The sequence below is a fragment of the Myxocyprinus asiaticus genome, chromosome 24, assembly GCF_019703515.2.
Source record: "Myxocyprinus asiaticus isolate MX2 ecotype Aquarium Trade chromosome 24, UBuf_Myxa_2, whole genome shotgun sequence".
NCBI lineage: Eukaryota > Metazoa > Chordata > Actinopteri > Cypriniformes > Catostomidae > Myxocyprinus > Myxocyprinus asiaticus.
In genome coordinates, this window is record NC_059367.1 from 21191584 (window position 1) to 21218467 (window position 26884).

The 26884-nt window shown below is 39.0% G+C and overlaps 1 protein-coding gene across 1 annotated transcript in view; it reads left to right on the top strand.

Moving 5' to 3' along the window:
* LOC127414492 (cadherin EGF LAG seven-pass G-type receptor 3-like) overlaps positions 1-26884 on the top strand; it is a 56730-nt gene that overhangs the window by 17963 nt on the left and 11883 nt on the right. Inside the window, exons 4-24 of the mRNA XM_051652546.1 lie at positions 2845-3067; positions 4411-4526; positions 4687-4775; positions 4911-5068; positions 5203-5366; positions 5632-5757; positions 7247-7416; positions 8047-8232; positions 8607-8717; positions 10175-10343; positions 14095-14236; positions 14852-14972; positions 17145-17328; positions 17536-17637; positions 18201-18295; positions 19613-19822; positions 19944-20127; positions 21763-21912; positions 22411-22591; positions 22683-22850; positions 26732-26858. Of these exons, the coding sequence (XP_051508506.1) occupies positions 2845-3067; positions 4411-4526; positions 4687-4775; positions 4911-5068; positions 5203-5366; positions 5632-5757; positions 7247-7416; positions 8047-8232; positions 8607-8717; positions 10175-10343; positions 14095-14236; positions 14852-14972; positions 17145-17328; positions 17536-17637; positions 18201-18295; positions 19613-19822; positions 19944-20127; positions 21763-21912; positions 22411-22591; positions 22683-22850; positions 26732-26858 (3176 nt within the window). The remainder of the gene's footprint in view (positions 1-2844; positions 3068-4410; positions 4527-4686; positions 4776-4910; positions 5069-5202; positions 5367-5631; positions 5758-7246; positions 7417-8046; positions 8233-8606; positions 8718-10174; positions 10344-14094; positions 14237-14851; positions 14973-17144; positions 17329-17535; positions 17638-18200; positions 18296-19612; positions 19823-19943; positions 20128-21762; positions 21913-22410; positions 22592-22682; positions 22851-26731; positions 26859-26884) is intronic.

Sequence of the window (26884 nt, forward strand, 5' to 3'; positions counted from 1 at the left end):
AGTACAATTGCTGATGACCTCCAAGCTAATGGACTAAAAACCACAAAACTCCAATTTCAATTTCATAACCCTGCAGGAAAATCCAGCTTAAACTGGTAGCTGTGTTTTGGAACATGGGAGCTGGTCCAAGCTGGTTGACCAGCTGCCATGTTCCAAAAATCTTTAGCTGGTATGACCAGCTGGTAGCTGGTCCAAGATGGTCTCCCTGCTTGGACCAACTAATGTGCATCTTGGACCAACTAGAAACCAGGGTAGGGTTGTGCCAGCTGTGCCTAAGATCTTACGTAATTTGGGACGTAAAGTTCACATAAGGGCTTAGTAACTACTAGTTAGTTTATAACTAAGTCAGTGCTTAATTTGATTGCACCACCTGTTCTTAAGGCAAATTAAAATATGACACAAAAGTGTTGAAAAGCCATGCATTTTAGTTTTATCTTGTTATGGTTGATGTTCAAACCTTGTTTGCTCACGTAACTGTCAGCTGTAATAAATTATATCCCCATTAAAATACGATATATAATAAATGTAGATTTGATAAATAGTAGGCTATATTTGCCCTGTGTAAAGAATACTATATAGGAACTGTATCTAAAATAAATGAGGGATGATAAATAAATACTGATACAACAGGCTGGAAAAACAGACATTTATTCATTTTAATATCATATATATATTTTGAATGTGTTGAAACTTGACACTGGGTGACGCACCCTGAAAACTGCACCTTTAGAACGGTTTCATGCTGAAGAGCCGCTTAAAAGTAAAAAAAATTTCTCTCTCTCTCTTAAATGTAAAAGAGTGTAAATGTCAACATCATACTGTATGTCGAAAGGACTGGAGCCTGTAACGCAAAACATGAGCTCATTGATGTCATAAAATGAGTCTGCTTTTATACTCCATCTGTTACTCCTGGTCGGAGGCTTTCATAAATATTTAGTTCATACATTGGGTTACGTTCTTCCTAAGTTTAATGGTGCAACGCTCACATATTTAGTAGTGCGTAAATTGTGACTTAGTGACTTAGTGCCCATTTACGACACAACTATGCTAAGTTGTAACTTACGTATAGCTGGTGCAACCTGCCCCAGAAGTCTTCTGAGGTCTGTGTGCCTTCCAAAGAGAGGGATCAAATGTATTTATTGTTGTGGCCGCACAGACATGACAAATTTTCTACTGCTGATTATCTATAGATCAGACTATAGTTTATGTTTATATTTAAATGTAATCATTTAGCAGACACTTTTTTCCAAAGTGACTTATAAATGAGGATCATCACAAGCAACTTGTACTTCTTAGATGTTTGGAGCCTCCTTAGAATCTGCCTGTCTTTTAGTAAATGAATGTAGCAAAGGCATTGGAATTCATGAATCCTGCCATGAGAATAAAATAAGATTGTTCTTCCTAAATGATTTATAATGATGATTTTTATGTTAAATTAGAAGGAAAAGTTAAGTTCAGTTTTGTTGTTCAGCGACTGTAGCCTACTTATACATTTTTGTTTTATGTATTTTTTGGCCACAGAAACATGTTTTATATGGCTTTTGAATATTCAGTTAGACTGGTTCCATCAAGAGGACACTGTGCTAAAATTCTTTTCCCTCTTCAGGTGATATGTTTGTGAGCTATGATGAATATGCTAATGCCTCTCTTTAATGTTGAATATGCAAATAATTCTAAATAGCCAGTTTGAAAAAGGCTGGACTGAGCTTCTTTAAATATGCTTCTTGGGGGTGTGTTTGTGTGTGTGTGTTTGTGTGTGAATGTGTGGCTAATTTGCATGCATGTCCAGCGGTTAGTGTAAACACTGTTGGTTTGTTTGCATGTGGTTTGAGTCTTTCCTTATGTTTATCCTGAAGCATGTTTGGTTTATGCGTGTGTACGTGTATGTGTTTTTTTTGTTTTGTTTGTTTGTTGTTTTTTTTTTTTTGTGGTGGTGGTTCAGAGTTTGAAATGCTTTTAAAGGCAACATTTTCACACTCTCACAAAGGGGAGATAGAGTAGTCTACATGTGTGTCTGTGTCAGAGGTTTTCATATTAATGTGTTTTATTTAACTGTTGCCAGAGGCTCGCCAACACATTTCTGGTACATCACAGTGCCAGACTCTGGCTCATTCTTGGCTCAGCATTATAATGCCTAAGGGCAGGATCTGCTGATGTTTTACACCCAAACAACTGCTTTGTGTATGAATGTGAGTGTGGGGGTTATTGGTCCATTGGGGCTTCCCTGTCTACAGGTTTTTACAGAGATTCCACAAATCCTGCCAGCAGTTTAGAAGAGTGTGTGTGAGCCAGGCCCTCCCTGTACCACAATAAGACATAGTACAATTTAAAGGCTCTTTTTTATATTAAACAGTCAAGTTAATGTTTAGCTCCTCAATGTTAAAATTGATTAAAATTCAATTGAACAATTCAGTGGGCAGGAATATGTGCATGATTTATACTGTCTGCTGAAAAAAACAGCTAGCCTTAGCTGGTTGGCTGGTCTCCCAACCTGGTCAGGCTGATCCATTTGGTGGTTTTAGGGGGGATTTGGGTTCTTTTCAACTGGCCAGGCTGGGGTCCAGGTGGCCGACCAGTTCAATCAGCTGAGCATCAGCTTAGCCAGGCAGGGAGACCAGCTAGACAAGCTTAAACCAGTTAAAACCAGCTAAGGCTGGTTTAAGTGCCATTTTTTTTAGCAGGGTGTATTGTGAAGGTGTGAAAAGGTGGACAGTGTGTGAATGCATTTTGTTTATTGGAGCTTGAATCTGATTGTTTTCTTGGTTTTACATGGGACCCTAAAATGATGCAGTGTGTGATTGTTTTGTATGTGTTTTAAATGTATTATCTTCTTTTCTGTTTCAGGTGAGCGGTGTGAGTTTGACCGGCGTGCTGGGAAGTGTGTGGCAGGTGTTTGTCGCAATGGTGGTACGTGTCGCGAGCTCTCTGGAGGGGGTTTCAGGTGTGAGTGTCCTACAGGAGGTTATGAGAGGCCTTACTGCTCTGTCACCACCAGATCCTTCCCGCCAAAATCATTCATCATGTTCAGAGGCCTTCGACAACGATTTCACCTCTCCATCTCTCTCTCGTGAGTAAAATGCACACAGACACATCTGTCACCTAACATGCTAGTTAATGGACCATGTAGTCCAATCTTTAGTTATGAGCCTGAGGTTCAAAACTGTTTAAGAGATCACAAGGATTTATTTTTGTAGAGGGGAATGCTTTAGGCTTTTAGGAGTCCTTTGGTGTTAAATATAATTAAATATTTAAATATTACAAATCCAGTTTTTCCCTTTGTGATCTATGTATTTCCTTCTCTCCTCTCCCTTATATTTTCTGTCCATCTAATAGCTCCTTCCCTTTTCTTTCATCCTGTCTTGTTTTATCTACTTACTCTTGTGAGTGCTATTTTTCGGTCATGTATTATGGTTGGTTAGGGTTTGTTTGCTATGGCGTAGAGATAATATAATGGATTTATGTTGTAATCTCCAGGGTGGCAAAAACAGAGGTATTTTATTTATTAACATGGTCAACACTTCCAGAAAAGGGCATAACCTTCTATCATCTCCCTAGATACTCCAGAATAATAAATGATTCACTCTTTGTCATTCTCACTTTGTTAAAGTCTTGCAGTGAAAGACCATTGCGTTACATTATGTAATGTATGGACTGGTGCTGCTCTATAACACATACTTTTAAATCTAGAAGGAGAGCGTAAAACAGGGACCATCCCTTTCACAGCTCAGGCCTTTGTTTGGACAAAACTAAAAGCTGTTTTCAGTTCACATTTCTGCACTTTTATTTTTTGTTAAACCCAGAGGATAATCAAATTAAACATGTCAGCTATAAATGTATGTACAGGTACACTGTTAAAAAGGCCAGCATTGCTGTTCACCAGCATATGTTGTGTTTTGGATGCTGGCCCACAGCATGGAATGCTGGTATGCCTGCCTGGGATCTTAACTATCTTAACTAGCAAGCCTCCTTTGGTCAACCAGCTTCTTTTTTTTTTTTTTTTTTTTTTTGCTGGTGAAAAACATGGCTACATTGATCTAGCAGCTATACTGGTCTAAGATGGTCTTTTCAGTTGGGTAAGAGAGAATAAATATCTAAAATGAAGTAATTACATCTATTTGGATATTTAATCAAAATTACTGTAAATGACAAGTCCAAATCATTATATTTGTTTAACATGCAGTAAGAATGGTTTCCCTTGAAATGAATAAAACTAATTTGAATCTTTGACTTTAAAAAAAGTTTTGCTTAATGTTTCCTCACCAGAAATGGAGACTGCGCTAATGGATTATTTTAGAGATCACTCTATGCTGAGTCTGCTCTAAAAACCATTTATGGACTTCACATTAAACATTTAATGGAACAGTTATGAGTCATTCCAGACCTTTGATGAACTTTAAATGTGTTTTATAGGTTTGCCACATTGGAAGGTAATGGTTTACTTTTCTACAATGGTCGATTTAATGAGAAACATGACTTCCTTGCTCTGGAGATACTGGACGGACAAGTGGTTCTTAAATATTCCACAGGTAAATTACAGTGAGTGTGTATGTGTGTGTGTGTGTGTGTCACACATCACACCATTATGCTATTCTGGATTACAACAAAATCAATCAATGGAAATAAATATGATTCTGCTTTCCTTGAGTTGTAATAGCTGTTTGTGACCCTCTTTGACCTTTGCAATAGGTGAGATTTCTACTCAGGTTAGTCCGTATCTGCCTGGCGGAGTGAGTGACGGCAACTGGCACACTGTTCACATCCATTACTATAACAAGGTGAGAAACTGATGCAATCTAAAGCAAGCTGAGGTACATTAATTGGCACATTACCACCAGAGCGCACAGAAAACTGTTTTGCTTTGTCGGTGTGAATACTTGACCAAACTGATTTGTGTGTGATTGTGTATCCAGCCAAGGCACAGTGTGAGTGGGGAGGTTCAGGGCCCATCTGATGAGAAGGTTGCAGTCTTGAGTGTGGATGACTGTGATACTGCCATTTCCCTGAGATTCGGAATCCAGCTTGGCAACTACAGCTGTGCTGCTCAGGGAAGACAGACAAGCAACAAGAAGTGAGTACATACTTACACACAAGGTATGTTCATATCGCCACTTATACCAGAACAGGGCTGGTTTTGCTTTTAACCTTGGAGGTACACAATTAGCATCACTCTCATTCTATCCTTCTTTATTTTTTCTCTCACAGGTCTTTGGATCTGACAGGCCCATTGTTTTTGGGTGGAGTTCCTAACCTGCCAGAGAATTTTCTATTCAGTACAAGAGAATTTATTGGCTGCATGAAAGACCTGCACATTGATAACAGACCAGTGGACATGGCAGGATTCATTGCTAATAATGGCACCTTACCAGGTGTGTTTGTGTATTTTCACAATGTGATGACTATGATGTTCTTAACAATGATGTTATACAGTTATCTGTGAAAATTGTCATGGCATCAAAATATTAATGTAATGAGTTTCTGCAGTTCTGCAATATTATTGGCCTGCCATTGATTGTTGTTATATGGATTGTGATGTTATATTTTGTGTCTGTGATTGCCTGCAGGGGTTATGATTTAAAATTCTGCATCTGTGATTGGCTGCCGTTATGATGTAATCTGCTTTGTCTTCAATAGGCTGTAGTGCCAAAATGCCTTTCTGTAAATCGAACCCATGCCAGAATGGGGGCACATGTAGGGTTAGTTGGGAGACGTTCTCCTGTGACTGCCCTGTTGGATTTGGAGGGAAGGACTGCAGCCAAGGTGAGAAGTACATACTCATACATAATGGTTGACCGATATCGCCAATGGCGATACGTATTCCCTTTTGGCCGATTTGTTTCTTAAGGCCGTGAGGGCTCAGAGAATCGCCTGCTTTCACGTGAAGGAGCCGTCTGGGACATATAAATGACCAGTCACAGTTTGTTTTGTTGTTAAGTGCAGTCATGTTACTACAATAATAGACCGGTGTGCAATACAGTGTCATTTAAACAGTCTGCATATCAGAGCCGCAACAGATGCGTTTGAGCTCACAATGTTAAAGTGCTTGCGTGTTTTACTCTTCCTCTCTCTCCTCAACAGTTCCCTGTAACTGTCTTGTCCAATGATAAAAAGGCAAATATCCAAAACTAATATCATATACAGTTTGCTAATATGCAGATACAGTATCTCGTTTAAACAGATGTAATTAACGAACCTCACAAAACTTGAGCAGAACCAGCATTCTGTGGAGCGCTCATATATCTTCTAAAGCACATAGTAGCCTCTCCTCAGCATTTCCCTGTAACTTTGAACTTTTTTCTAAAGATAAAAAGGCAAATATCATTCTTCTATCATATACTGTCTGAATGCAAATATGCAGATATCTCGTTTAAACAGATGTAATTCACAAACGTTACGAAAATCTAGTGTTTTCTTCCTGTGAATAGCTTCATCTGAAGCGCGTATTCTATCAGTCTGGATCAAAACTCAGTTCCTCTAATTTACGAATGTTACATGATGGTGAATCCGTGACAATCCAAGCAGGCGATCTGGGCCGTGTAAGCTGGATCTGCACGAGCGCATGAGACCAACTTCAAAGTAAAAGTGCTTCATGTGCGCAATGAGTAAAGGTCATATTCAAAATGCACTGAATGTACAATTCGTTTGCTTCGGTCTTTTGTGAGAATTGCTAATGTGTATGCCATACGTGGTTGCTAGACTACATTGTGCATTATTATTTTCTTCTTCCTAATATAATAATTTATTTATGTGCAAATAAATTACTAAAATTGGACAACTAAACAGAAATCAGACGAAACTGCTATCTACCATTTAAAATACAATGTTATTTTTTTAAAGATTCTTTTTTACAAAGTTAAAGTTTTGTGTGAAGTTATGAATAAATATAGTGCAAAATAATAGTTTATTATTATTATTATTATTATTATTATTATTATTATTTATTTTTTGGTGCAATTTTATGTATATGTTATTTACTATATTAAATTATGTGAAACAGTATATAGGCATTATATCGGCCTATCTGCAAACCTGCTTTCTGGATATCGGCATCGACCATTAAAAAATCCATATCGGTTGACCACTACTCATACACATATAGACATATTTATCTAGCTTCTTCATTGCTCTTTAAGACAAGCAACAGAGTGACAGCATCAAACTGGAGCTAGTACTAATTGTTGATGATGATGACAATAATAATCATGATGACATTGATGATGACTGTAATACTGAAATGATTCCTCCACAGTCATGTCCCACCCCCATCGCTTCCTTGGTAACAGTGCGCTGTGGTGGGACCTGAAGAATGACGTGACCATCACCACGCCCTGGTACATGGGGCTGGTGTTCCGCACTAGGTCGAAAGAAGGAGTTCTCTTGCAGGCTCAAGCTGGACAATACACCAGCTTAATCTTTCAGGTAGGCTTCACACACTTACAAACACATACATAGAGACATAAAGTTCCTATAATGCATTTTATGATTTATAAAACAGTTCGCAACCATTCAAAACCAAACTTCAGTGGCATTGAAAGATGGATGATTTACAAAGTAACAAAATAAAATAAATTTCAACTGAGGCAGGACAGGCTTGAGGGGTTTACTTGTTTAATATAAATGCATACTGTACAGTGCTGCATTTACTTCAAATGTAGGCCTAATACCCGTAGTTACCTTATTTCCACAGACACTTTATTTGACCTGAAAAATTCACTGTCTGTGAAATTAGTATGCATTACCTCTTTTGACATGTGGAATATTGGCTGTTAGTTGGTCAAAAATCCTTGCATTCAAATCTAATTTGTGTGATTTGTCAAACCCTCAATCCATGGAACGAAAAATCAACTCACTGTAACAGTTTTAACAATTCCCAGTTATGCAAACTTGGCAACTGAGTGACAGCAGAAAATGTTTGATCCTTTTAAATTTACACCCTGTCTAAAAATTAAAAATTCTCATGAATTAAACCAGAGAGACACTTGTCAGTTTTAATTCTGAAAGTTATTTACTGATCTGAGTCAACTCTTTCATGTGTGTGTGTGATTCCAGGTTATATCAGGTCAGCTGGTGTTTTCTGTGGCGCGAGGTTCTGCTCGGCCAATCCGGTTAAGACTGGATCAAGTTCAAGTGTCTGATGGACGCTGGCATGACATACAGCTCGAGCTACGTGATGTCCGGAGTGGACGAGAGACTCGATATATTGCCACAGTCAGACTGGACTTTGGACTGTATCAGGTACACAAGCCTACACACACACTCACACAGATGCACACATACCAGGGGGTCTGCTAACCCCTATTCTGTCCACTGATTTATTGCCATAATCCCATAAAGTAATAATCTGAAATTCTGGAATGTCAGATCCTAATCTTCGAGGATTAAAGTACAAATCAGACACAGATCACTGATCTAGTTATACTTACTGTAAATATTTACACTGTATACACACACTGACAGAGAGAACAACTAGGTAGATTATACACACACACACACATGAACACACTGGCATACACACAAGGTAATATAAATTGACTAATTTAATCTCTTTCTCATTTTCTCTCAATTTCTCTCTGTCTCTCTCTTCATGCCTCTCTCTCTTTGTGTCACAGGGAACAGTAATTGTTGGAAATGAGATTAATGGTGTGAAGGTGAAGCACCTGCATGTGGGCGGAGTTTTAGGGTCAGGAGAGGTGCAAAATGGCATGCGTGGCTGTATTCAGGTGCGCCATAGCGACTGATAATCTGCAGTCTCTTTTTACAAAAATGATTTATAATCTCACCTCTACTCACCCAACCTCTTCTTCTGTAACCTTCTTTAATTGCTATTCGGCAATTCACATGTGTGAATTACTGGGTAGCCATAAATTCCTAATGGGGTCATTAGTTTTAACAAGCTGACTATTTGTTAAAAAATTATTGAGATCTTAGAGCTCAGAAATAATAATAAAAAAGCAGTTCTTTCACATAAAATTAAAATGTTTATTTTTTTATATTAAATATTGATGTCCCGATACCGATACTAGTATCGGAATCGGGTCCGATACCATGCTTATGTACTTGTACTCGTGCTCGTAGAAATTCTCTGATACCAAAAAACGATACCATCTGACGTTCAAATGTCATTCTGAAACATTTAGCACCCCAAATTAAAATCACATTGTGTCCTAGAGTGATTGTTAAACCGCAAAGGCTGTGATTTAATGAGATAAATATATATTTTGCATGTGCTGCACACTTCAAATGTGAGCGCTTGTGAATGTGTGAAGCCGGTGTTGTGCTGACATAAAGACACAAAGTCCTCATATCATTTAGAGCTCCTTGACTCATACACAGAAAACATCATCATGAGCACTGCACACTCTGTTTGTAGCACATGACAGCGATTAGAGTTCTAATTAAGTTTTTAGATCGAGGCACATACAGACTGTTCAATAATCACTTTGAGTCACGTAGCGACCGGCTTTTCCAGACTGACAAGCTACCGTCATAAAACAGAAACATTTCAAAATAAAAGCTCAGCCAAATTAAAAGCTCAATTTAAAAGGAAAAATGTACGACAGTAATAGATCACTACTATATAGTTATGTAATATTCACTGTAATACTACTACTACTACTAATTATAATAAATCAATAGTAATTATATTATATTTAAGCATTATCTCACATCTGTGATGCTCTGTTACGCAGCACTTTATTTGACAAAAATATCTCCAATGTTGTATTTTGGATTGTGCTGTGAGGTTCTGTATGTAAGCTCATCATTTGATAAAATGTATATAATATTATGTAAAAAATTAGTTGTTATATTTTCCATTTGATTAAAGTTTTAATTAATTTATTTATTTAAACATCATTTTGATGATAAAATTGAAAGAAACTGTTGATATGTAATTCAGAAAAAAATAAAAAAATAAAAATAAAAACAGGTATCAGTCTCGGTATCGGCGAGTACCAAAAAGTAGTATCGGTACTCATACTTGTTCTCAAAAAAAGTATCGGTACATCCCTAATATTAAACACAAAAAAGCATTTATGTGATATTTATTTATATAATTTGTGTAATATTTGTGTTAGAATTTATTTTGCTTATGTTAAATAATACAAATTATATTATATCCTAATCAGGATTGTGTGTATTGCAATACATTTGTATGTTTTGTGTCTTGTCATGTCAGGGGGTGCGTCTGGGGGTGCGTCCTGATTCCCCTGCATTGCCCCGGCCCTCCAGAACCATCAAAGTGGAGACTGGCTGTAATGTTGGCAACCCCTGTAACTCCTCACCTTGCTCCGCCCGCAGTCACTGCACTGACGAATGGGATCGCCACGTCTGTGTTTGTGAACCAGGTAAGCCAGAAAGTGTGTTATGTTGTCTGTGCTTGGAGCTGTCTGTGTTGTTTTTTATAGAGATGATGAAAAGTTACAAGATGTCAAATTTACATATACATTTGTATATACAGTATTACTAATATATATGGCATGCTTGTGGCTTAGATGGCGACAGGCTCACAGTTCGCCCACTCATACAAACAGTAATGCATTTAAATGATCTCCCTGCATCAGTATCAGCTCTCCCCACTTCTAAATGAAGATACACAGAGACACGTTCACTTCATTATCATGCTGTTATAGTTGCATCGGGTTATTAATAGTACTCTGCAGAAAGAGAAATCAAAGACTCCCTTCATAAACTCTGAATTCATTTCTCAGACCTCCTACTGGTAGAATCAGCCCACACTACACACTCTATGAGTGCCTAAATTTTAGAACAGAGATGTCTAATTTTCTCTCTCTTTCTTTCTGTCATTTTCTTTCTTTATTTATTTATTCCCATGCATAAATTACATAAATTACAAATGCATAAACAAATGTCTCCAAAACATTATCTTAGTACTGCAGAGTGCTGGTTGAATCTGTGCAAGACATTGGATGAATATAATTGTTTTTTCCAGAAGTGCTTCATTCTAATCCTGTAGTGACTTCCATACCATTCAATGCTTTGAAAAGCCTTGTCAGAAGTGTTTCTTTGTGTATCTATGGAAACTTCTTTTGGTTTTATTGCTGCATTCCATTTTTGATTAGTGAGCTTTTCTCTATTCAGCTTAATATAATTAAGTCAGGGTTTGCACACACTGTAACTGGGGTAATTGTAACTTTTGATCAGCTATCGTGCAGATGAGATGGAGGCTTTTCTATATGACTCCAGTGATGGAGAGTTCAAGGCTGTGCTCCTGTTATGGGCAGTAAAATACTTCCTTTCCATTCATTTCATGTGCTTTAATGTCCTTATTTAAGTTTACATGTGAGGTGTGTGGAAATAGAGCTTGGAGGTTGAATCATTGTACATTCTTTAGGATATGTAGGGTGTATGTGTGTTACTGACACAATTACTGCATCTCCTGTATTGTCTTAGCATAATAACAGATTTCTTGTAAAGGAGTCAAATCACACACTTTTTCATGAGTTCACTGGCTCATATAGTCCTGGATCATATTAAGATAAACGGATTTGTCGTGCTGTCCATAACGGAGGAGCTTGAGCACGGGACTGGGCTTGAGCTCTGAGTACTGCCCTGGACTTTCTGACTGAAACGAGTAATAGAAAGACAATTTAGAAATAATAATTAGTAGCCTAAAGTAGTTATGAAATATAGAGGTGAAGATGGGGAGGTGGAGGAATGCTGGAAGAATCGTCACCGGTGCGAGGGAAGCAGCAGCTTATACAGTGGCAAGAAAATCTATGTGAACACTTTGGAATTTATGTATAAATTTGTCTTAAAATCTGGTTTGATATTCATCTAAGTTACAATAATGAATAAACACAGTCTGTTTAAACTAATAACACACAAATAAGTGTATTCTTGTACATACTGAATACAGTATTCAAACATTCACAGTGTTGGTTGGAAAAAGTATGTGAACCCCTAGGCTAATGACGTCAACAAAAGCTAATTAGAGTCAGGAGTTGGCAAACCTGGCATTCAGTTAATGAAATGAGATTGGAGGTGTGGGTTAGAGCTACTTTGACTTATAAAAATCATTCAAATATTTTGAGTTTGCTATTCACAAGAAGCATCTGCTGACTTGGAGTATGCCTAGCAAAAAAGAGATCTCAGAAGACCTACGATGAAGAATTGTTGCTTTGCATAAAGCTGGAAAGGGTTAAAAAGTTATAACAAAGAGCTTAGATATTCATCTGTCCACAAATTGTCTTAAAATCAAGATGATTTAGTACTGTGGCTACTCTCCCTAGAAGTGGCCATCCAGCCAAGATGACTCAAAGGGCACACCACAGAATGCTCAATGAGGTAAAAAAAAAAAAAAGAACCCTGGAGTGACAGCTAAATCTCTGTCCATGAGTCTACTATATGGAAAATATTAAACAGGTGTGGTGTCCATGGCAGGACACCATGAAGGAGGCCCCTGCTTTCCAACAAAAACATTACTGCGCGCCTGAAGCAGAAGGCTGTGGAAGTTCAGAATGAGCCATTTTTGCAGCTTTAAGCCGCCGTCACACAAGGCTTTGACCATGCAAAATTATTTCGAGCACCACAACTGACAAAATATGATGTCACGCTCGAGGGCTTCTGGTTTTTATAAATAATAAATAACAAATTACAAATAATATTATATTCAAAAATGTTAAATATACAATATACTTGCTTTCCTTTGCTTTTTTTAAATGTATTCTATGTACTGAGTCAAGAGGTCAGTGTGTGACATTTCGATCTTGTATTGGACACAATTCTTCTCATCATACGAATTCGTGGGTGAGAGTTCACCAAGCTAGTTTTTTCTAGACATTTGTACAGTTGGCATCTTTGTGCATAGTCAGTGCATGCTCATGTTGTCGTCTGTGCTAAAAGAGCATCACAAAGCAGTCGGTGTGCGCATGCATTGAACACGTCCATATGGGCTTGCGGTCAAAAGAGTGTACTTTGAGTTCTCAAAGTTAAAGTATGTTTTCATAGTACAATGAGCTATAAAACAACTCTATTAACTTAAAAGATTAGGTTTCTCACATTCTGATATAAGAACAGAAGTAAGTCACAATTACAAAATACAATGTACACGGGGGCCTGGGTAGCTCAGTGGTAAAATATGCTGGCTACCACCCCTGGAGTTCGCTAGCTTGCTAGTTTGAATCCCAGGGCATGCTGAGTGACTCCAGCCAGGTCTCCTAAGCAACCAAATTGGCCCGTTTGCTAGGGAGGGTAGAGTCACATGGGGTAAACTCCTTGTGGTCACTATAATGTGGTTCATTCTCGGTGGGGCGCATGGTGAGTTGAGTGTGGTTGCCGCGGTGGATGGCGTGAAGCCTCCACACACGCTATGTCTCCGTGGCAATGCCCTCAACAAACCACGTGATAAGATGCGTGGGTTGACGGTCTCAGACGCGGAGGCAACTGTCCTCCACCACCCGGACTGAGGCGAATCACTACGCGACCACAAGGACTTAAAAGCACATTGGGAATTGGACATTCCAAATTGGGAAAAAAAAAATTTATATTATATTATACTACTTAAAGGAATATTCTGGGTTCAATACAAGTTAAGCTCAATCGGAAGCATTTGTGGCATGATGTTGATTACCACAAAAAATAAATTTTGACTTGTCCCTCTTTTCTTCAAACAAAAAGGAAAAATCTGGGTTCCAGTGAAGCACTTACAATGGAAGTGAATGAGGACAATCCGCAAATGTTAAAATACTTGCTGTTTTAAAAGTAAAGCCACAAGATGAAAACAATATGTATTTTTTTAACAGAAGAATTAATGTAAGTGTTTTTATAAAATTTTTAGCTTCACATTTCTGCCATTAAACCATCCAAAAATTGGCCCCATTCACTTCAATTGTAAGTGCCTCACTGTAACTCAGAATTGTACTTTTTTTAAAGAAAAGGAGGGACGAGTCATAATAATTTTTTGTGTTAATCAACATATGCCTAAAATACTGTAGACTGAGCTTAACTGGTATTGAACCTGAAATATTCCTTTAAAGATCTTTGTGTGGATTTTGTTTTGAAATGTCCTGTATATACTGTATATAAGGTTTGTGCTCTAACAGATAAATACTGTATATATATTTTTGTTTTTACCAGGATTCTATGGTAAAAGCTGTATGGATGCATGTCAGCTCAACCCATGTGAGAATCAAGCAAAGTGCCACAGGAAGCCCAGCTCTTCTCATGGATATATCTGCGACTGTGAGGACAGTCACTACGGACAGTACTGCCAACACAGGTACACACTTAAGCGCATACATAACCATAAACACAGACTAGATGCACACACAGTCCTAGAATTTGTAGCCTGCCTCCGCAGCATCCTGCAGCCCCAGTTAGTGCTCTTATTCTGATCTATAAGCTCTAATAAGTGGACAAAAAAATGTACAAGTAAGATAATCAGTGAAAGATGGACAAAGACCTTATTTAATGCATTCGGATTTATGGCATTCTTTGTGTGTGAGAGAGCTTTTGTTCAGACTAATGCAGTGTTTAAGCTTATCCAGAAGGCAGAATGTAAATCGCAGATATAGTTTGTGTTTATGTTATGATGTCATTTGTATGTATATGTGTGCTTAAGTCATTGCCTTTGAACACGTGAAAATAGACTTAAGTTTGCCGACAGTCTGTGATTTAAGTGACCCTAATTCAACCCCCAACTCTAACGCAGACACTCTCAACTAAATCCTTCACTACAGCAGCAATCTCATCTAGTCTTTTATCTGTCGGCTCCATCTCTCGCTCTCTCGCTCTCTCGTGCTCTCTTGCTCTCTCTTGCTGTCTCATTTTCTATGTCAGATCTGCCCTAGATACAGAGGTATTTGATCACATCTAACTGTGTGTGTGGTTACAGGATCGAGCAACAGTGTCCTCGTGGTTGGTGGGGCAGCCCAACATGTGGACCTTGCCACTGTGATGCCAGTAAAGGTTTTGACACAGACTGCAATAAGACCACTGGAAACTGCCACTGCAAGGTGCACACACACACACACACACACACACACACACACACACACAGTCAGGGCTGTCACCACCATTGTTGTCTGGGGGACGTCCTAGGTTCTGTCAAAGAGAGGTTTTTAAAGCAAATTAGAAAACTAGCCAATCTGAAATGCTCTCTGCCTGTAAATAATTTTGTGTGTTTGGGTTTGTAACATTGAGTTTGCTGACATGTCTTTTATAGGATTGGGTTTTGGATAGAGGGCGTGTGGTTAAAGGGATGTGGGCAGTCTAATTTAGAAGCTAAAGTTGGTAGATGTTAGCAAAATTGCAGAATTCACTTAAAGCACCTTACAAAATACATTTAATCGTGAATTTAGACACGTATTACAAAATGTCACTACATACACACCTAGAAATTAAGTTAGTGTTAGTATATTAGTATGCTGTGTATAATTAAAGGGATAGTTCATCCAAAAATGAAAATTCTCTCATCATTTACTCAACCTCATGCCATCCCAGATGTGTATGAATTTATATTTTCAATTTCAGTTTTAAAGTACTTTATTAGCACGATTGTGTTTACGTACAGTATTGCCAAAGCATTAATACACAAAACAGATAATGTCTTTCTTCTGCTGACAAACAAACATTTTTAGAAGAATATTTTAGCTCTGTAGGTCCTTTTAATGCAAGTGCATGGTAGCCAGACCTTTGAAGCTCCAAAAATCTCATAAAGGCAGCATAAAACTAATCCACACGACTCCAGTGGTCTGTAGCTTCAAAAGTCTGGCCACCATTCACTTGCATTGTACGAACCTACAGAGCTAAAATATTCTTCTAAAAATCTTTGTTTGTGTTCTGCTGAAGAAAGAAAGTCATACACATCTGGGATGGCATGAGGTTGAGTAAATGATGAGAGAATGTTCATTTTTGGGTGAACTGTCCCTTTAAATACATACTGTATATCACTCTGCAATTACTCAAATCACAATCATTATATCTATCAGTACACAAATAGACATAATAAAATGAAAATGTAATCCTAAAATAGTCCTGATATAACCTGAGTGTAAAGACACAGCAATGATTAATAGTCACATCTCTCTCACACACACACTCACGCACATACAGACAAACATAACACTAATGGAATCATCCCACTAACCCAAAGACCTTTAATCCAGATTTTTGGCCCTAATCTGTAATCTGAAGGTCTGATCTGTATTCTAACCTGTTTGCAAAGTAAGGAACAATGTCTTCTAGCTCAAGCACCTAAACCCACTTGGGACCAGCAGCCAGAACACTGATGTGACAAGCTGCTTCAACAACCCGCAATTTTTGTTCATGCAAAAACATGCTGAGCCTGAGGCTCCTCAGACATGTCCTAAGAAAACTGGATGTTCCTGTCACAGGTTTCAGTAAAAACAGTCCCTAACTGTGGCCATTTTCAAATTTTATTTACAAAGCCCTATAAATAGCTCAGGAAGTAATGACAAGAAGAGCAGAGAACAGAATCAGAAATGTTGCAAATCATACTTGAACCCGCTTTTCCTGCATAAGCATCAAAATTGTGAACTGTTGTTGGCATCAGCAATTTAGACTGAAACAACAAATGTTACATTACTTTGCCGTTTTTTTTTTTTTAGTTATCATGTATACAGTAATAAACCCCAGTTTTCCAGTACATACAGAGACCCTCCATCCATGTACCATTTAAATGGGACTTTTAGTTATAATCAAAAACAAAAATATATCTCTGCTACTTTTGAGTTGGTTTTTTTATGAGTAAATGCCCTCATCCCCTCAATTAGATGTCACTGCACATATAGCTGGTCTGCTGAGTATTAATTGGGTTGTTTTGTGTGCGTTTAAGTGTAATAAAGGGAGATTAGAGATGATGTTCCTCACTCTGGGTTGCTGTAGAAAAATAAATCATTACGCACCTCACACTCTGCTACATAAGGCCTTTTCATTAATACTTGAATATATTACACTCATCCCAATTGGAAACACAACACACATACTCTTGAGGCTTTTTAAATACACAAGTAAATTATTGTTTTTATTTATTGTTGTAGAAATTGTGCCACGGTCAGTTATAATGTTTAAATTAGTTTTAAAACTACACACGTCATCTGTATTTCTTTTTCATATTTAATGTATTTTCATACTTTTGCATGTGTATATGTTTCTGTGTTTATCAGGAGTTTCATTATCGACAGCGGGGAAGTGATGTATGCCTGCCATGTGACTGCTACCCAGTGGGCTCCTTCTCAAGGTCATGTGACACAGAGAGCGGCCAGTGCCAGTGCAGACCTGGCGTGATTGGCCGACAGTGCAACATGTGTGACAACCCATTTGCGGAAGTCACACAAACAGGCTGTGAAGGTGAGTGTATGGCTGAGTTCAAAATGGCATACTAACCTACTACTCTTACTATTTCTGCCATTTAAAGATATGACAGAAATAGTATGAGTAGTATGGTGGTAAGCCATTCCGAATCCATCCATCCATCCAGTAACCTCTCATTTATTTTCTTGTTCTTTTTTGTTCATCATGTGGCGCTCTCACTCTCTTCTACCTCTCTATTCTCAGTGATCTACGATGGCTGTCCTAAAACCATAACATCAGGAATCTGGTGGCCCAGAACAAAGTTCAACCTGCCTGCGGCTGTACCCTGTCCTAAAGGATCAGTGGGTAAGAGTAAGGGGTGATCTAGGATTTAAGTTTGGGGGGCGTGAGGGGTATCAGCTCCTGACCTGAACATGAGCTGATGTGGCTCAAAGAATAATTTCTCACCTTAAGTGTGAGAGGTCGTGAGTTTAAATCTTGTTTGACTACATTTTTTTTTTTAAATAAAAATTGCATCTATTTTATTTTGTGTTTTTGCATGTGTGTTCGGAAAAAGGATGGTACGTGTGTTTGTGACAGCTATGTGCATTGTGGAGCACTGTGCCAAATATTGATGCCCTATGTCACCTATGACCGGGTCCGCCACTGACTAAAGGGAAAGGTTATACTGAATGTAACAAACTTTTACGTTTTTTAAGAGACTGTAAAGGAGAGGATTCAGAACCTCAGCCGTTGTTTTCAGAAAACACAAGGAGATCGCATAAAATGCTGAGTTGATCGCTGATTTTAAGGGGGGCTGAGCCCCTCTAAATAGGGTTTAGTAATATTCTGTATTATATTTGGTGAGTGTTTATATGTGTCTGTATGCATTTTTGCATATATGACTTCAATCCATCTCTTTCTTCAAGGAACTGCAATTCGGCACTGTGATGGAGAAAGAGGATGGCTAGATCCTGATCTGTACAACTGCACCTCTCCTCCTTTTGTGGAGCTGAACACAGCTGTAAGAAGAACCTGTGTATCATTCATTCATTTCATACTCAATTAGGAATTCAAAATCGGAAAAACCAAAAACGACTTATTTCATTATTCGTTTACAAAATCAACATTAAAAAACAAATAATGACTTGTTTTTCGTAATTTCGATTTGATGCTCAAGTTAAAAACACGGAGCCACAGGACGGTCCGTGTACTTTTGCGTCCATTCCTTTTTCTTTTTTAACCCAAAAATGAAAAACTAAAAATTTGTTTTTTCTTTATTGGTTTTAACACTGATTATATTTTTGACATTTAATAATATAATTACTAAATGTTCATCCAGGCTGAGGCAATTACATCGGCAGCACACTCTATCAGCAATCTACGGCTTGCAGAAATTAACATTGCACTTATGGAGATAAGGTGACAAGACGTCCCAATAATAGGGAGAGTCCTGATTTTACACGCCGTGTCCCACATCCCGACAGACTTACAGTCAGGATGCCTTGTGTCCAAATCTTAGCTATTAGAATTTTATGTCCACTCCAATCCATGTTCATGATGCCTAAACATTAATTTAGCATTCGCTTTTATCCAAAGCAACAGAACTCTTTTTTTTTTTTTTTTACGTTACATTTATCAATGGGACACGAATACACAGCTACTACAAAATCATACAATGTTAATAAAACTAATATATAATAGACCAACTCCCAGTCAGTATATGGCCAAGTGATGTGGCTTGCGATCTCTCACGCATTGTCCATTAGAGGCAACACCTCGCAACAACACCATGATGTGCCAAGCAGCAAGATTCTAATACATAAGATATGCATAGTTTACAGTTAGTTGTGGTTTGGGACAATATTTAATGAAAATTGAGACAAATTTGCAGTGCAATCCCAACTCTAATTCAGGCTGATAGGATTAAGGCAGTACAGAAGAAGGGGCGGGTTCACCAATCAGATAAAAGGGGCGTTTCAGTGCTGCTCACAGTGTGCATATCAAATATTCAAGGCGTAAATAAATTTTTTAAACAATGAAAAAAATGAAAATTGAGCCATTTCCCCCTTTCTCTTTATTGAAAATGAAATAGTCAACAGAAAATGAGTTTGTATCTGCTTATTCTATTCATCAGTGTTAAAACCAATAAAGGTTGACATTTTTTTTTTTTCCTTTTTCATTTTTGGGTTTAAAAAGTACAAAAGAATGGACGCAAAAGTACACGGACCTACACGGATTAAGAAGCTACACACACATTGATTTTGAACTAATAACCAAAACTTTCACCCTGTCATGGATACAGTAGTGTCTTTGTCACATTACCATTTTGTGTGTTTAGCTGGAGGCGTTGGAACGTAACGAGACAGAGCTCAACACCATCATTGAAAAGAAACTGGCCCATCAGCTTCGTGATGTCACAGAGGCAACAATCCGTCTCTATGGAAATGACCTTCTGATAGCTGAGCGACTGTTGTCCCGCCTTCTGACCTTTGAGGGCCTCCAGTCAGGCTTCGGTTTGACAGCCACTCAGGATGCGCATTTCAATGAGGTCTGCTTTACCTTAGGGAACTGATAAATAGCAGGATATTTGTGATTCAAATTGTATTGATCTTGATAGGAATTCTTTATTAACTACATTCATCTGTCTCTCCTTTTCTCTCTATCTACAGAATTTGTTACGAGGCTGTAGTGTTTTGTTGGGTCCGGGCAGTGCTACGTTATGGAGGGGTCAAATTTCAGGTCAGAGCGGAGCTGCGGGATTGGCTGATCTTCTGGAGCAGTACACCCGCACACTTGCCCAGAATATGAAACAGACCTACCTCAATCCTGTGGCACTCGTCACCCCAAACATCGGTCAGAATCAATACACAAAAAATACACACATCATTTCATAGGGCATTTACACTCTAGAGCAGGGGTCGGCAACCTATGGCACGTGTAGGGGTTAATCAATGGCATGCGATCAATAGTGAGAGAGAGGAGTATTTATTTTATTTATATGAGGTCCATCCTACCTACATGTGGCTTGCCAATGTACCACTTGTTGCAGTCACACAGTGACTATTTAGTTATGAGCTGAATAGGAAGTTAAACACTGTTAACCCTTAAATGCATGAGAATTCTCATAAACACTTTTACTAATTCGGGTCTTTAGAGATCCTGAATGTATATCAATCACAAATGGATCTACAAAATACCCAGATAGTGTATTTGACTATCGATAGATAATCTTCCAAATGTTTTCAAGACAATTCAAAAATAATTTAATAAAATATATTTTGCTATATTTTTTTATGTTTTATTTTTTAATATATCAAAGAGATAATGCAACAAATCAGGACAATTCTAGAACAGGATTTATTACTTTCACACTGAATGAGACACAACTGGCTGTCAAACACCTGTTGGGCTACACAAAACACATAAGCTACACATAAGTATTTTCTCAGACACTTATGGAGTCTAAATAGATGCACAACTTACATAATTTCAATAGTACACTCAAATGACAATAGTCATATCATACTGTTCATGTGTTGTACTTGCTATAGTTTACTTCCATGCTGTCAACAAGTCAATCACTGACACATCAGTGCCACCATGAGTAAGAAATTTCATGTATAATATAAACATATATTATTGAATGTACATGCATATGGGATACTGACAATTCACTATTGTTCAACAGCAAACCAACATGATATACTGTAGTATTTATCTGTATGAATATAGTATTCATTTCTCTAGTAATAAGAAAAGAAATAGATATCCTCTGATAGTAAACTTATATAGATATGAAATAATTCTAAAAAATATAATTTATAGAAGTGCACAAAAACAACAACAACACTTTTGGTATCTAAGCCATTATAAAAAAAATTTTATATCGCTAATATCGTAGCGCTTCTTTTTTGGTGAGTTTTGCAAGTAAACACGTCTGCTTTGTGTCAATCGCATTGTGTCAATTTGCGTCAATTGCATGAGCGAACGACAGCCTATATTGTTTTATTTGTTACTTTTGTCTTTTTTGCAACACTTGATGTACTGTAAGAAAACACTTTTTGAGGCAAACAATGATTTAGATGTTCATCCAAGCATACCCGCTCTTTTAATCACAATAACGGTGATTTTCAAACTACATAATTAAGGGGAAAGGCCAAACAAATAAAAATACACATAGTAGGGTTAAAATGTCTTATTCAAAATCTCAGTTGAACTAGAAAATAAACTGAAAGTCTAACTACATTTATGGGTTGTTCGGCACAGTGTTTAACAAGGAAAATTAAAAACTATATGTCTAAAAGGTTGCCAACCCCTGCTCTAGAGAAAGCATTTGATGAATAGGAATTTGTAAGATACATTTTGATGATTAACTGAACTCGCTTATCCGGTTCATTGTGTACAAAGAAAGTTTAATCTGATTTGATTAATATTTCTGTGTAAAAGGAATGGCATGGTTGACACTGTGTGTGTTTTTTTGTGTTGCAGTCTTGACTCTGGATCGTGTTGACAACCATACACATGTGCGGCGCCGGTTTCCACGGTATCACAGCACTCTTTTCCGGGGTCAAGCACTTTGGGATGCTCACACACATGTTGTGCTGCCACCTACTGTATTAGTGCCACAGCGCAACTTTTGTAAGTTAAAGGCACGTTTACTTTGCTATGTAAATTGGGACATACCATAGACTTTTTTTGTAGACTCAAAATTCTGATTGGATGAGCCACAGTCATAGTCATTATAAAATGACTATAAACGCACACTTATTATATCAATGCACCATGTTTCTATTTTGCTTGACAACCACAAACAGCCTACAGTTATGATAATAAATGAAATTACTTGGTGGAATAGTTTCTGATCATTATTAATAAAAATGTAACTTGTAATTGAACATTTTATCATATAAGCCACTCAATTCTGTGGGATACAGTGAAATTTAGCACATGTATAGGGGTTTTAGGCACATTTTTCCAATTGAGGATGTCCCTGAATGTCCCCAAAGGGAGGTTTTGTCCTTTTTAGCTCACTTCTGGGGACAATTTTGTCCCCAAACTATAGCTAAATAAGCCCACACACACTCTTAAAGTCCACTTAAAGACAATATTGAGCAATAAGTCATACCTTGTGTTTAATCTCAGCTCCATCTCCAGCTGGCCCTGTGAATCTGTTGGCCAATCAGACAATAGAAGCAACAGCAGCACGGCGGTCTTTGGCACTGCAAGAGGCACCTGTCACCATTGTCATTATCCTCATCTATCGGAGCCTGGGGGCTTCACTGCCCCCCAAATACCACACAGACCGCCGTGGCGTCAGGTAAGAATCAAACCTCATCAGAGTCTGATAATGTGCACATGTGTGTGAGAGATCCTCTTTCTAATAATGAATCTATGTCTTCTCTCTGCAGGTTACCCAGGCACCCTGTGTTGAACTCCCCTGTAGTGAGTGTTTCTGTGTATAACAACCAGACGTTTGTGGAGGGTTTTCTTGACACTCCGGTCCAGCTGGAGTTCCGTCTGCTGGAGACCAGTAATCGTAGCAAACCGCTGTGTGTGCAGTGGAATAACAGCAGCCCGTAAGTGTGTGTGTGTGTGTGTGTGTGTTCAGACAAAGATCCACAGTATTTGATCTTTTTTAATGTACACACAGTTGCTCTTTAATTAGGCCTGTCAATTTACCTTACTTGTACATAAATTCAGTAATAAGGGATTTTCCTACATTTTTGGGAGTCCAAATTCAGTCCAACCCCAGCTGCTTTTAGGCAACTTGTAAAACCACACTTACAGAGAGCAGGACATATTCTTGCGTTCAAAAACAGTGTGACAAGACACAGTAAAATGGAACAGAATGCAGGGGTTTTGAGACTAATTTGACAGGTTAAACTGATTTTAACTTGGCATGCAGGGCTCTATTTTCTTGAGTGCGCAAAGTGCAGCAATACGCACAAAGACCGTGCACTACGTCTTATCCAATTTTCATGAACAAAAGAGCAAAAGGTGCTGGTGAAAGTAGTACAGGGTAAATGTTTTGGATTTGACATTTTTGACCACTTTGTTATTTTGATTATATTTTATATATTATATTTTATAAGTTAAATTTGAATTTAGAATTATTTTTGGTTTAATTTTTTCATGTTTCAATAAATTAATGTAATTTTTCAAAATCAAAATCAACCGGTAGAAGTGAAGTGTGTGCCGATACAATCACTGTATACTAATCATGATTTGTGTGTCAGTAGATGAAAATTATTAATATTACTTACATTCTCTATAATTTAACAGAACGTACATCCAAATCCTGACGAGAATCATATTTTCTATGCTTATAAAAAGAGTGTGTCACTCATAATTTATTGCATACTGTCCATTTACACTACCAACCTTTTAAGAATGTGCTGTCTTTGTTTATATTGCTGGTGTTTGATAGGGAATGGACAATATAATAAGACAGAGTAGACACGCAAAATTAAAATGCACTTGACCCAGCCCATTAGCGCTTTGCGTGTGGAATTTTGCCAAACCCATTTGCGCCTAGACTTAGCTGTGCTTGCATAAAAATACCAAAATGTATGATTTTGCGCTTATGACTGTAACGATGCTGGCAGCAATGACAGGCAGACGATGAAGACGTGAAGTAAAGATGAACCCAAGTGCAGTTTATTTACATATGTGATAACCAATAACCCTAACTATAAACATCAACAAAACAAAACATAAACATGAACTTGACTATAACATGACTTGACATAAACTTGACCTGACCTGACTTAGCATGACAAAGTTACACCAAACAATACTTGACAAAGGGCAATGGTAAACATGAGGCTTAAATACATGTACAAGGGGTAAAACAATGACGAAGGAACCAATGAACAGACAGAACTGATATAACCCAGTGAAAACAAGACACAAGAACATGGAGGGAAACAGGAATCACATGACTAGGGAATACATGACATGAAACAGGAACTAGAAATTTCAAAATAAAAGACATGAAAAACATGAACCAACACATAAAACATGGCATAAACTCAAAGTTCTGTAGGGAGCTGGGGGGAGGGGGGGGTGGTCTTGACACGTGGCTTTGAATGGCATGGCGTGAGGCGTTGCCTGGCGAGATAGGGCGTGGGGCATGGGACCAGGGCAGAGTCAATGGAAGGTGGGGCCCTGAGAGGCTCGAGGGGCAGAGCCGTGGAAGGTGGGGCTGTGAGAGACTTGAGCGGTGGAGCCATGGAAGGCGGAGCCGTGAGAGACTTGAATGGCGACACTAGGGAACTTGGTACCCAGAGAGTAGCCGAAGACTCAAAGGGCCAGTGTGGAGCCGGAGGCAGGGAGGACCAAGGCAGCGCTGGAGGCTCGGAGGAGCAAGGTGGAGCTGAAGGATCGGAAGACTGAGGCGGAGTCAGTGGAGCCGTAGGGAAGGATGTCCCCGGTGGAACTGACGGATCGGAGGGACGAGGCATAGCCAGAGGATCAGAGAGGCAAGGCGGAGCCAGGTGACTGACTGACTAAGGCGGAGCTGGAGAGACGAAGGTAAAGCCAACAAGCTGAAGGACCACAGTGGAGCTGAGGGAACGTAGAGCCGAGGTGATGTCGAAGGATCGACAGGCCAAGGCGGAGTCCAGGGCTCAGAGGGTCTAGGCTGGGTCGGAGGGTCGAAAGTTCCCCTTGACTGATCAGGAGAACTAAGGGTGGGTACAAGGGCGGGAACCATCTCCAGGTCCAACTGCTCAGATGTGGCCATGACATGGCGTGGAGCAGAATCAGGCGTGGCTGTGACGTGGCATGGAGCAGGCTCAGGCATGGCTGTGACATGGCATGGAGCAGGCTGAAGTGTTGCTGTGACATGGCATGGCGCAGGTTGAAGCATTGCTGTGACATGGCATGGAGCAGGCTGAGGCGCTGCTGTGACATGGCATGGAGCAGCCTGAGGCGCTGCTGTGACATGGCATGGAGCAGCCTGAGGCGCTGCTGTGACATGGCATGGAGCAGCCTGAAGCGTTGCTGTGACATGGCATGGAGCAGGCTGAGGCATTGCTGTGACATGGCATGGAGCAGGCTGTGGATCCGGGGCAAAAGATGGCGCTAGCTCAGCGACCATGATGTGGAACTCTGGCTCGCAGGCCATGACGTGGAACTCTGGCTCGCCGACCATGACTTGGAACTCTGGCTAGCCGGATATGACGTGGGACGCTGGATCGGCGGCCATGTCGTGGGACGCTGGCTCGGCTACCATGTCATGGGACGCTGGCTTGGCTACCATGTCGTGGGACGCTGGCTTGGCGACCATGACGTGGGACGCTGGCTCGTCGACCATGACATGGGACTCCGGCTTGGCATAAGCCTCCCCTGGTGAACGTAGAACCAATAATCTGCAGAGCAAGGTCGATATACTGAGCCAGGCCGTAAGTACTCCGACCACCAGGCATCAGAGAGGAAACTGGCTCACTCAAACCTGCCCGGAAAATGTCCTTGAGGGCTATTTCATTAAAGTCCACCCGGCAGGCCAGAACGCTGAAGTCCTCCACATAAACATGAACTAAACAAAACATAAACATGAACTTGACTATAACATGACTTGACATAAACTTGACCTAACCTGACCTGACCTGACCTGACCTGACCTGACCTGACTTAGCATGACAACGTTACACCAAACAATACTTGACAAAGGACAGTGGTAAACATGAGGGCTTAAATACATGGACAAGGGGTAAAACAATGACGAGGGAACCAATGAACAGACGGAACTGATAACAAGATAACAAGATAACAAGACAATATCCCAACGAAAACAAGACACAAGAACATGGAGGGAAATAGGAATCACATGACTAGGGAACACATGACATGAAACAGGAACTAGAAATTTCAAAATAAAAGACATGAAAAACATGAATCAACAAAATACACATGACGATGACTTAAAGCATAATGCTACGTTTAGCGTTAGCGCTTTTAAAATAGGGCCCACCATCTTATAAACGTGGCACTCATGGCACGAGATGCTATTAAATGTGTACATAGACCAAAAATAAAAAATAAAAAAAAATAGCTCAGATGCAGTGCAAGAATGCATATTGTGTGAAGTCTACCTCAGACAGATTGACAAACTAGATTACCAAATGGACTGCTGTGGACTGTAGGCCAGTGATAGTCTCATGTTCAATAATATGAAAATATGTATTAATTTCTAAAGCCACTTTTTGTAATGTCTATTCCATGATTTACTCATCTGTCATAATAATGTAATGCCTTTAATTATCTTCATTTGTGGACTTTTCTCAGTAAGTATTGATAAATGTGATTCATTGTGATTCATTTGAGTTCAGCATTTAATGTAATTATTTAGATACAGCCCCAATTTTAATACTTTAAAGAATATACATGGTTGTATATACTGTATGTTGTTGTAAAGAATAAACAGTCAACACATTCTTTGAATGTATGTGTGCAGTGTATCAGCAGGGGGCTGCTGGACTGTGAGAGACTGTAGTGTGGTCTATAGAAACACATCACATGTTCGCTGTCAGTGTCACAGATTGGGAACATTTGGAGTCCTTATGGACAGCTCACAAAGAGAGGTAAAGTACACACACACACACACACA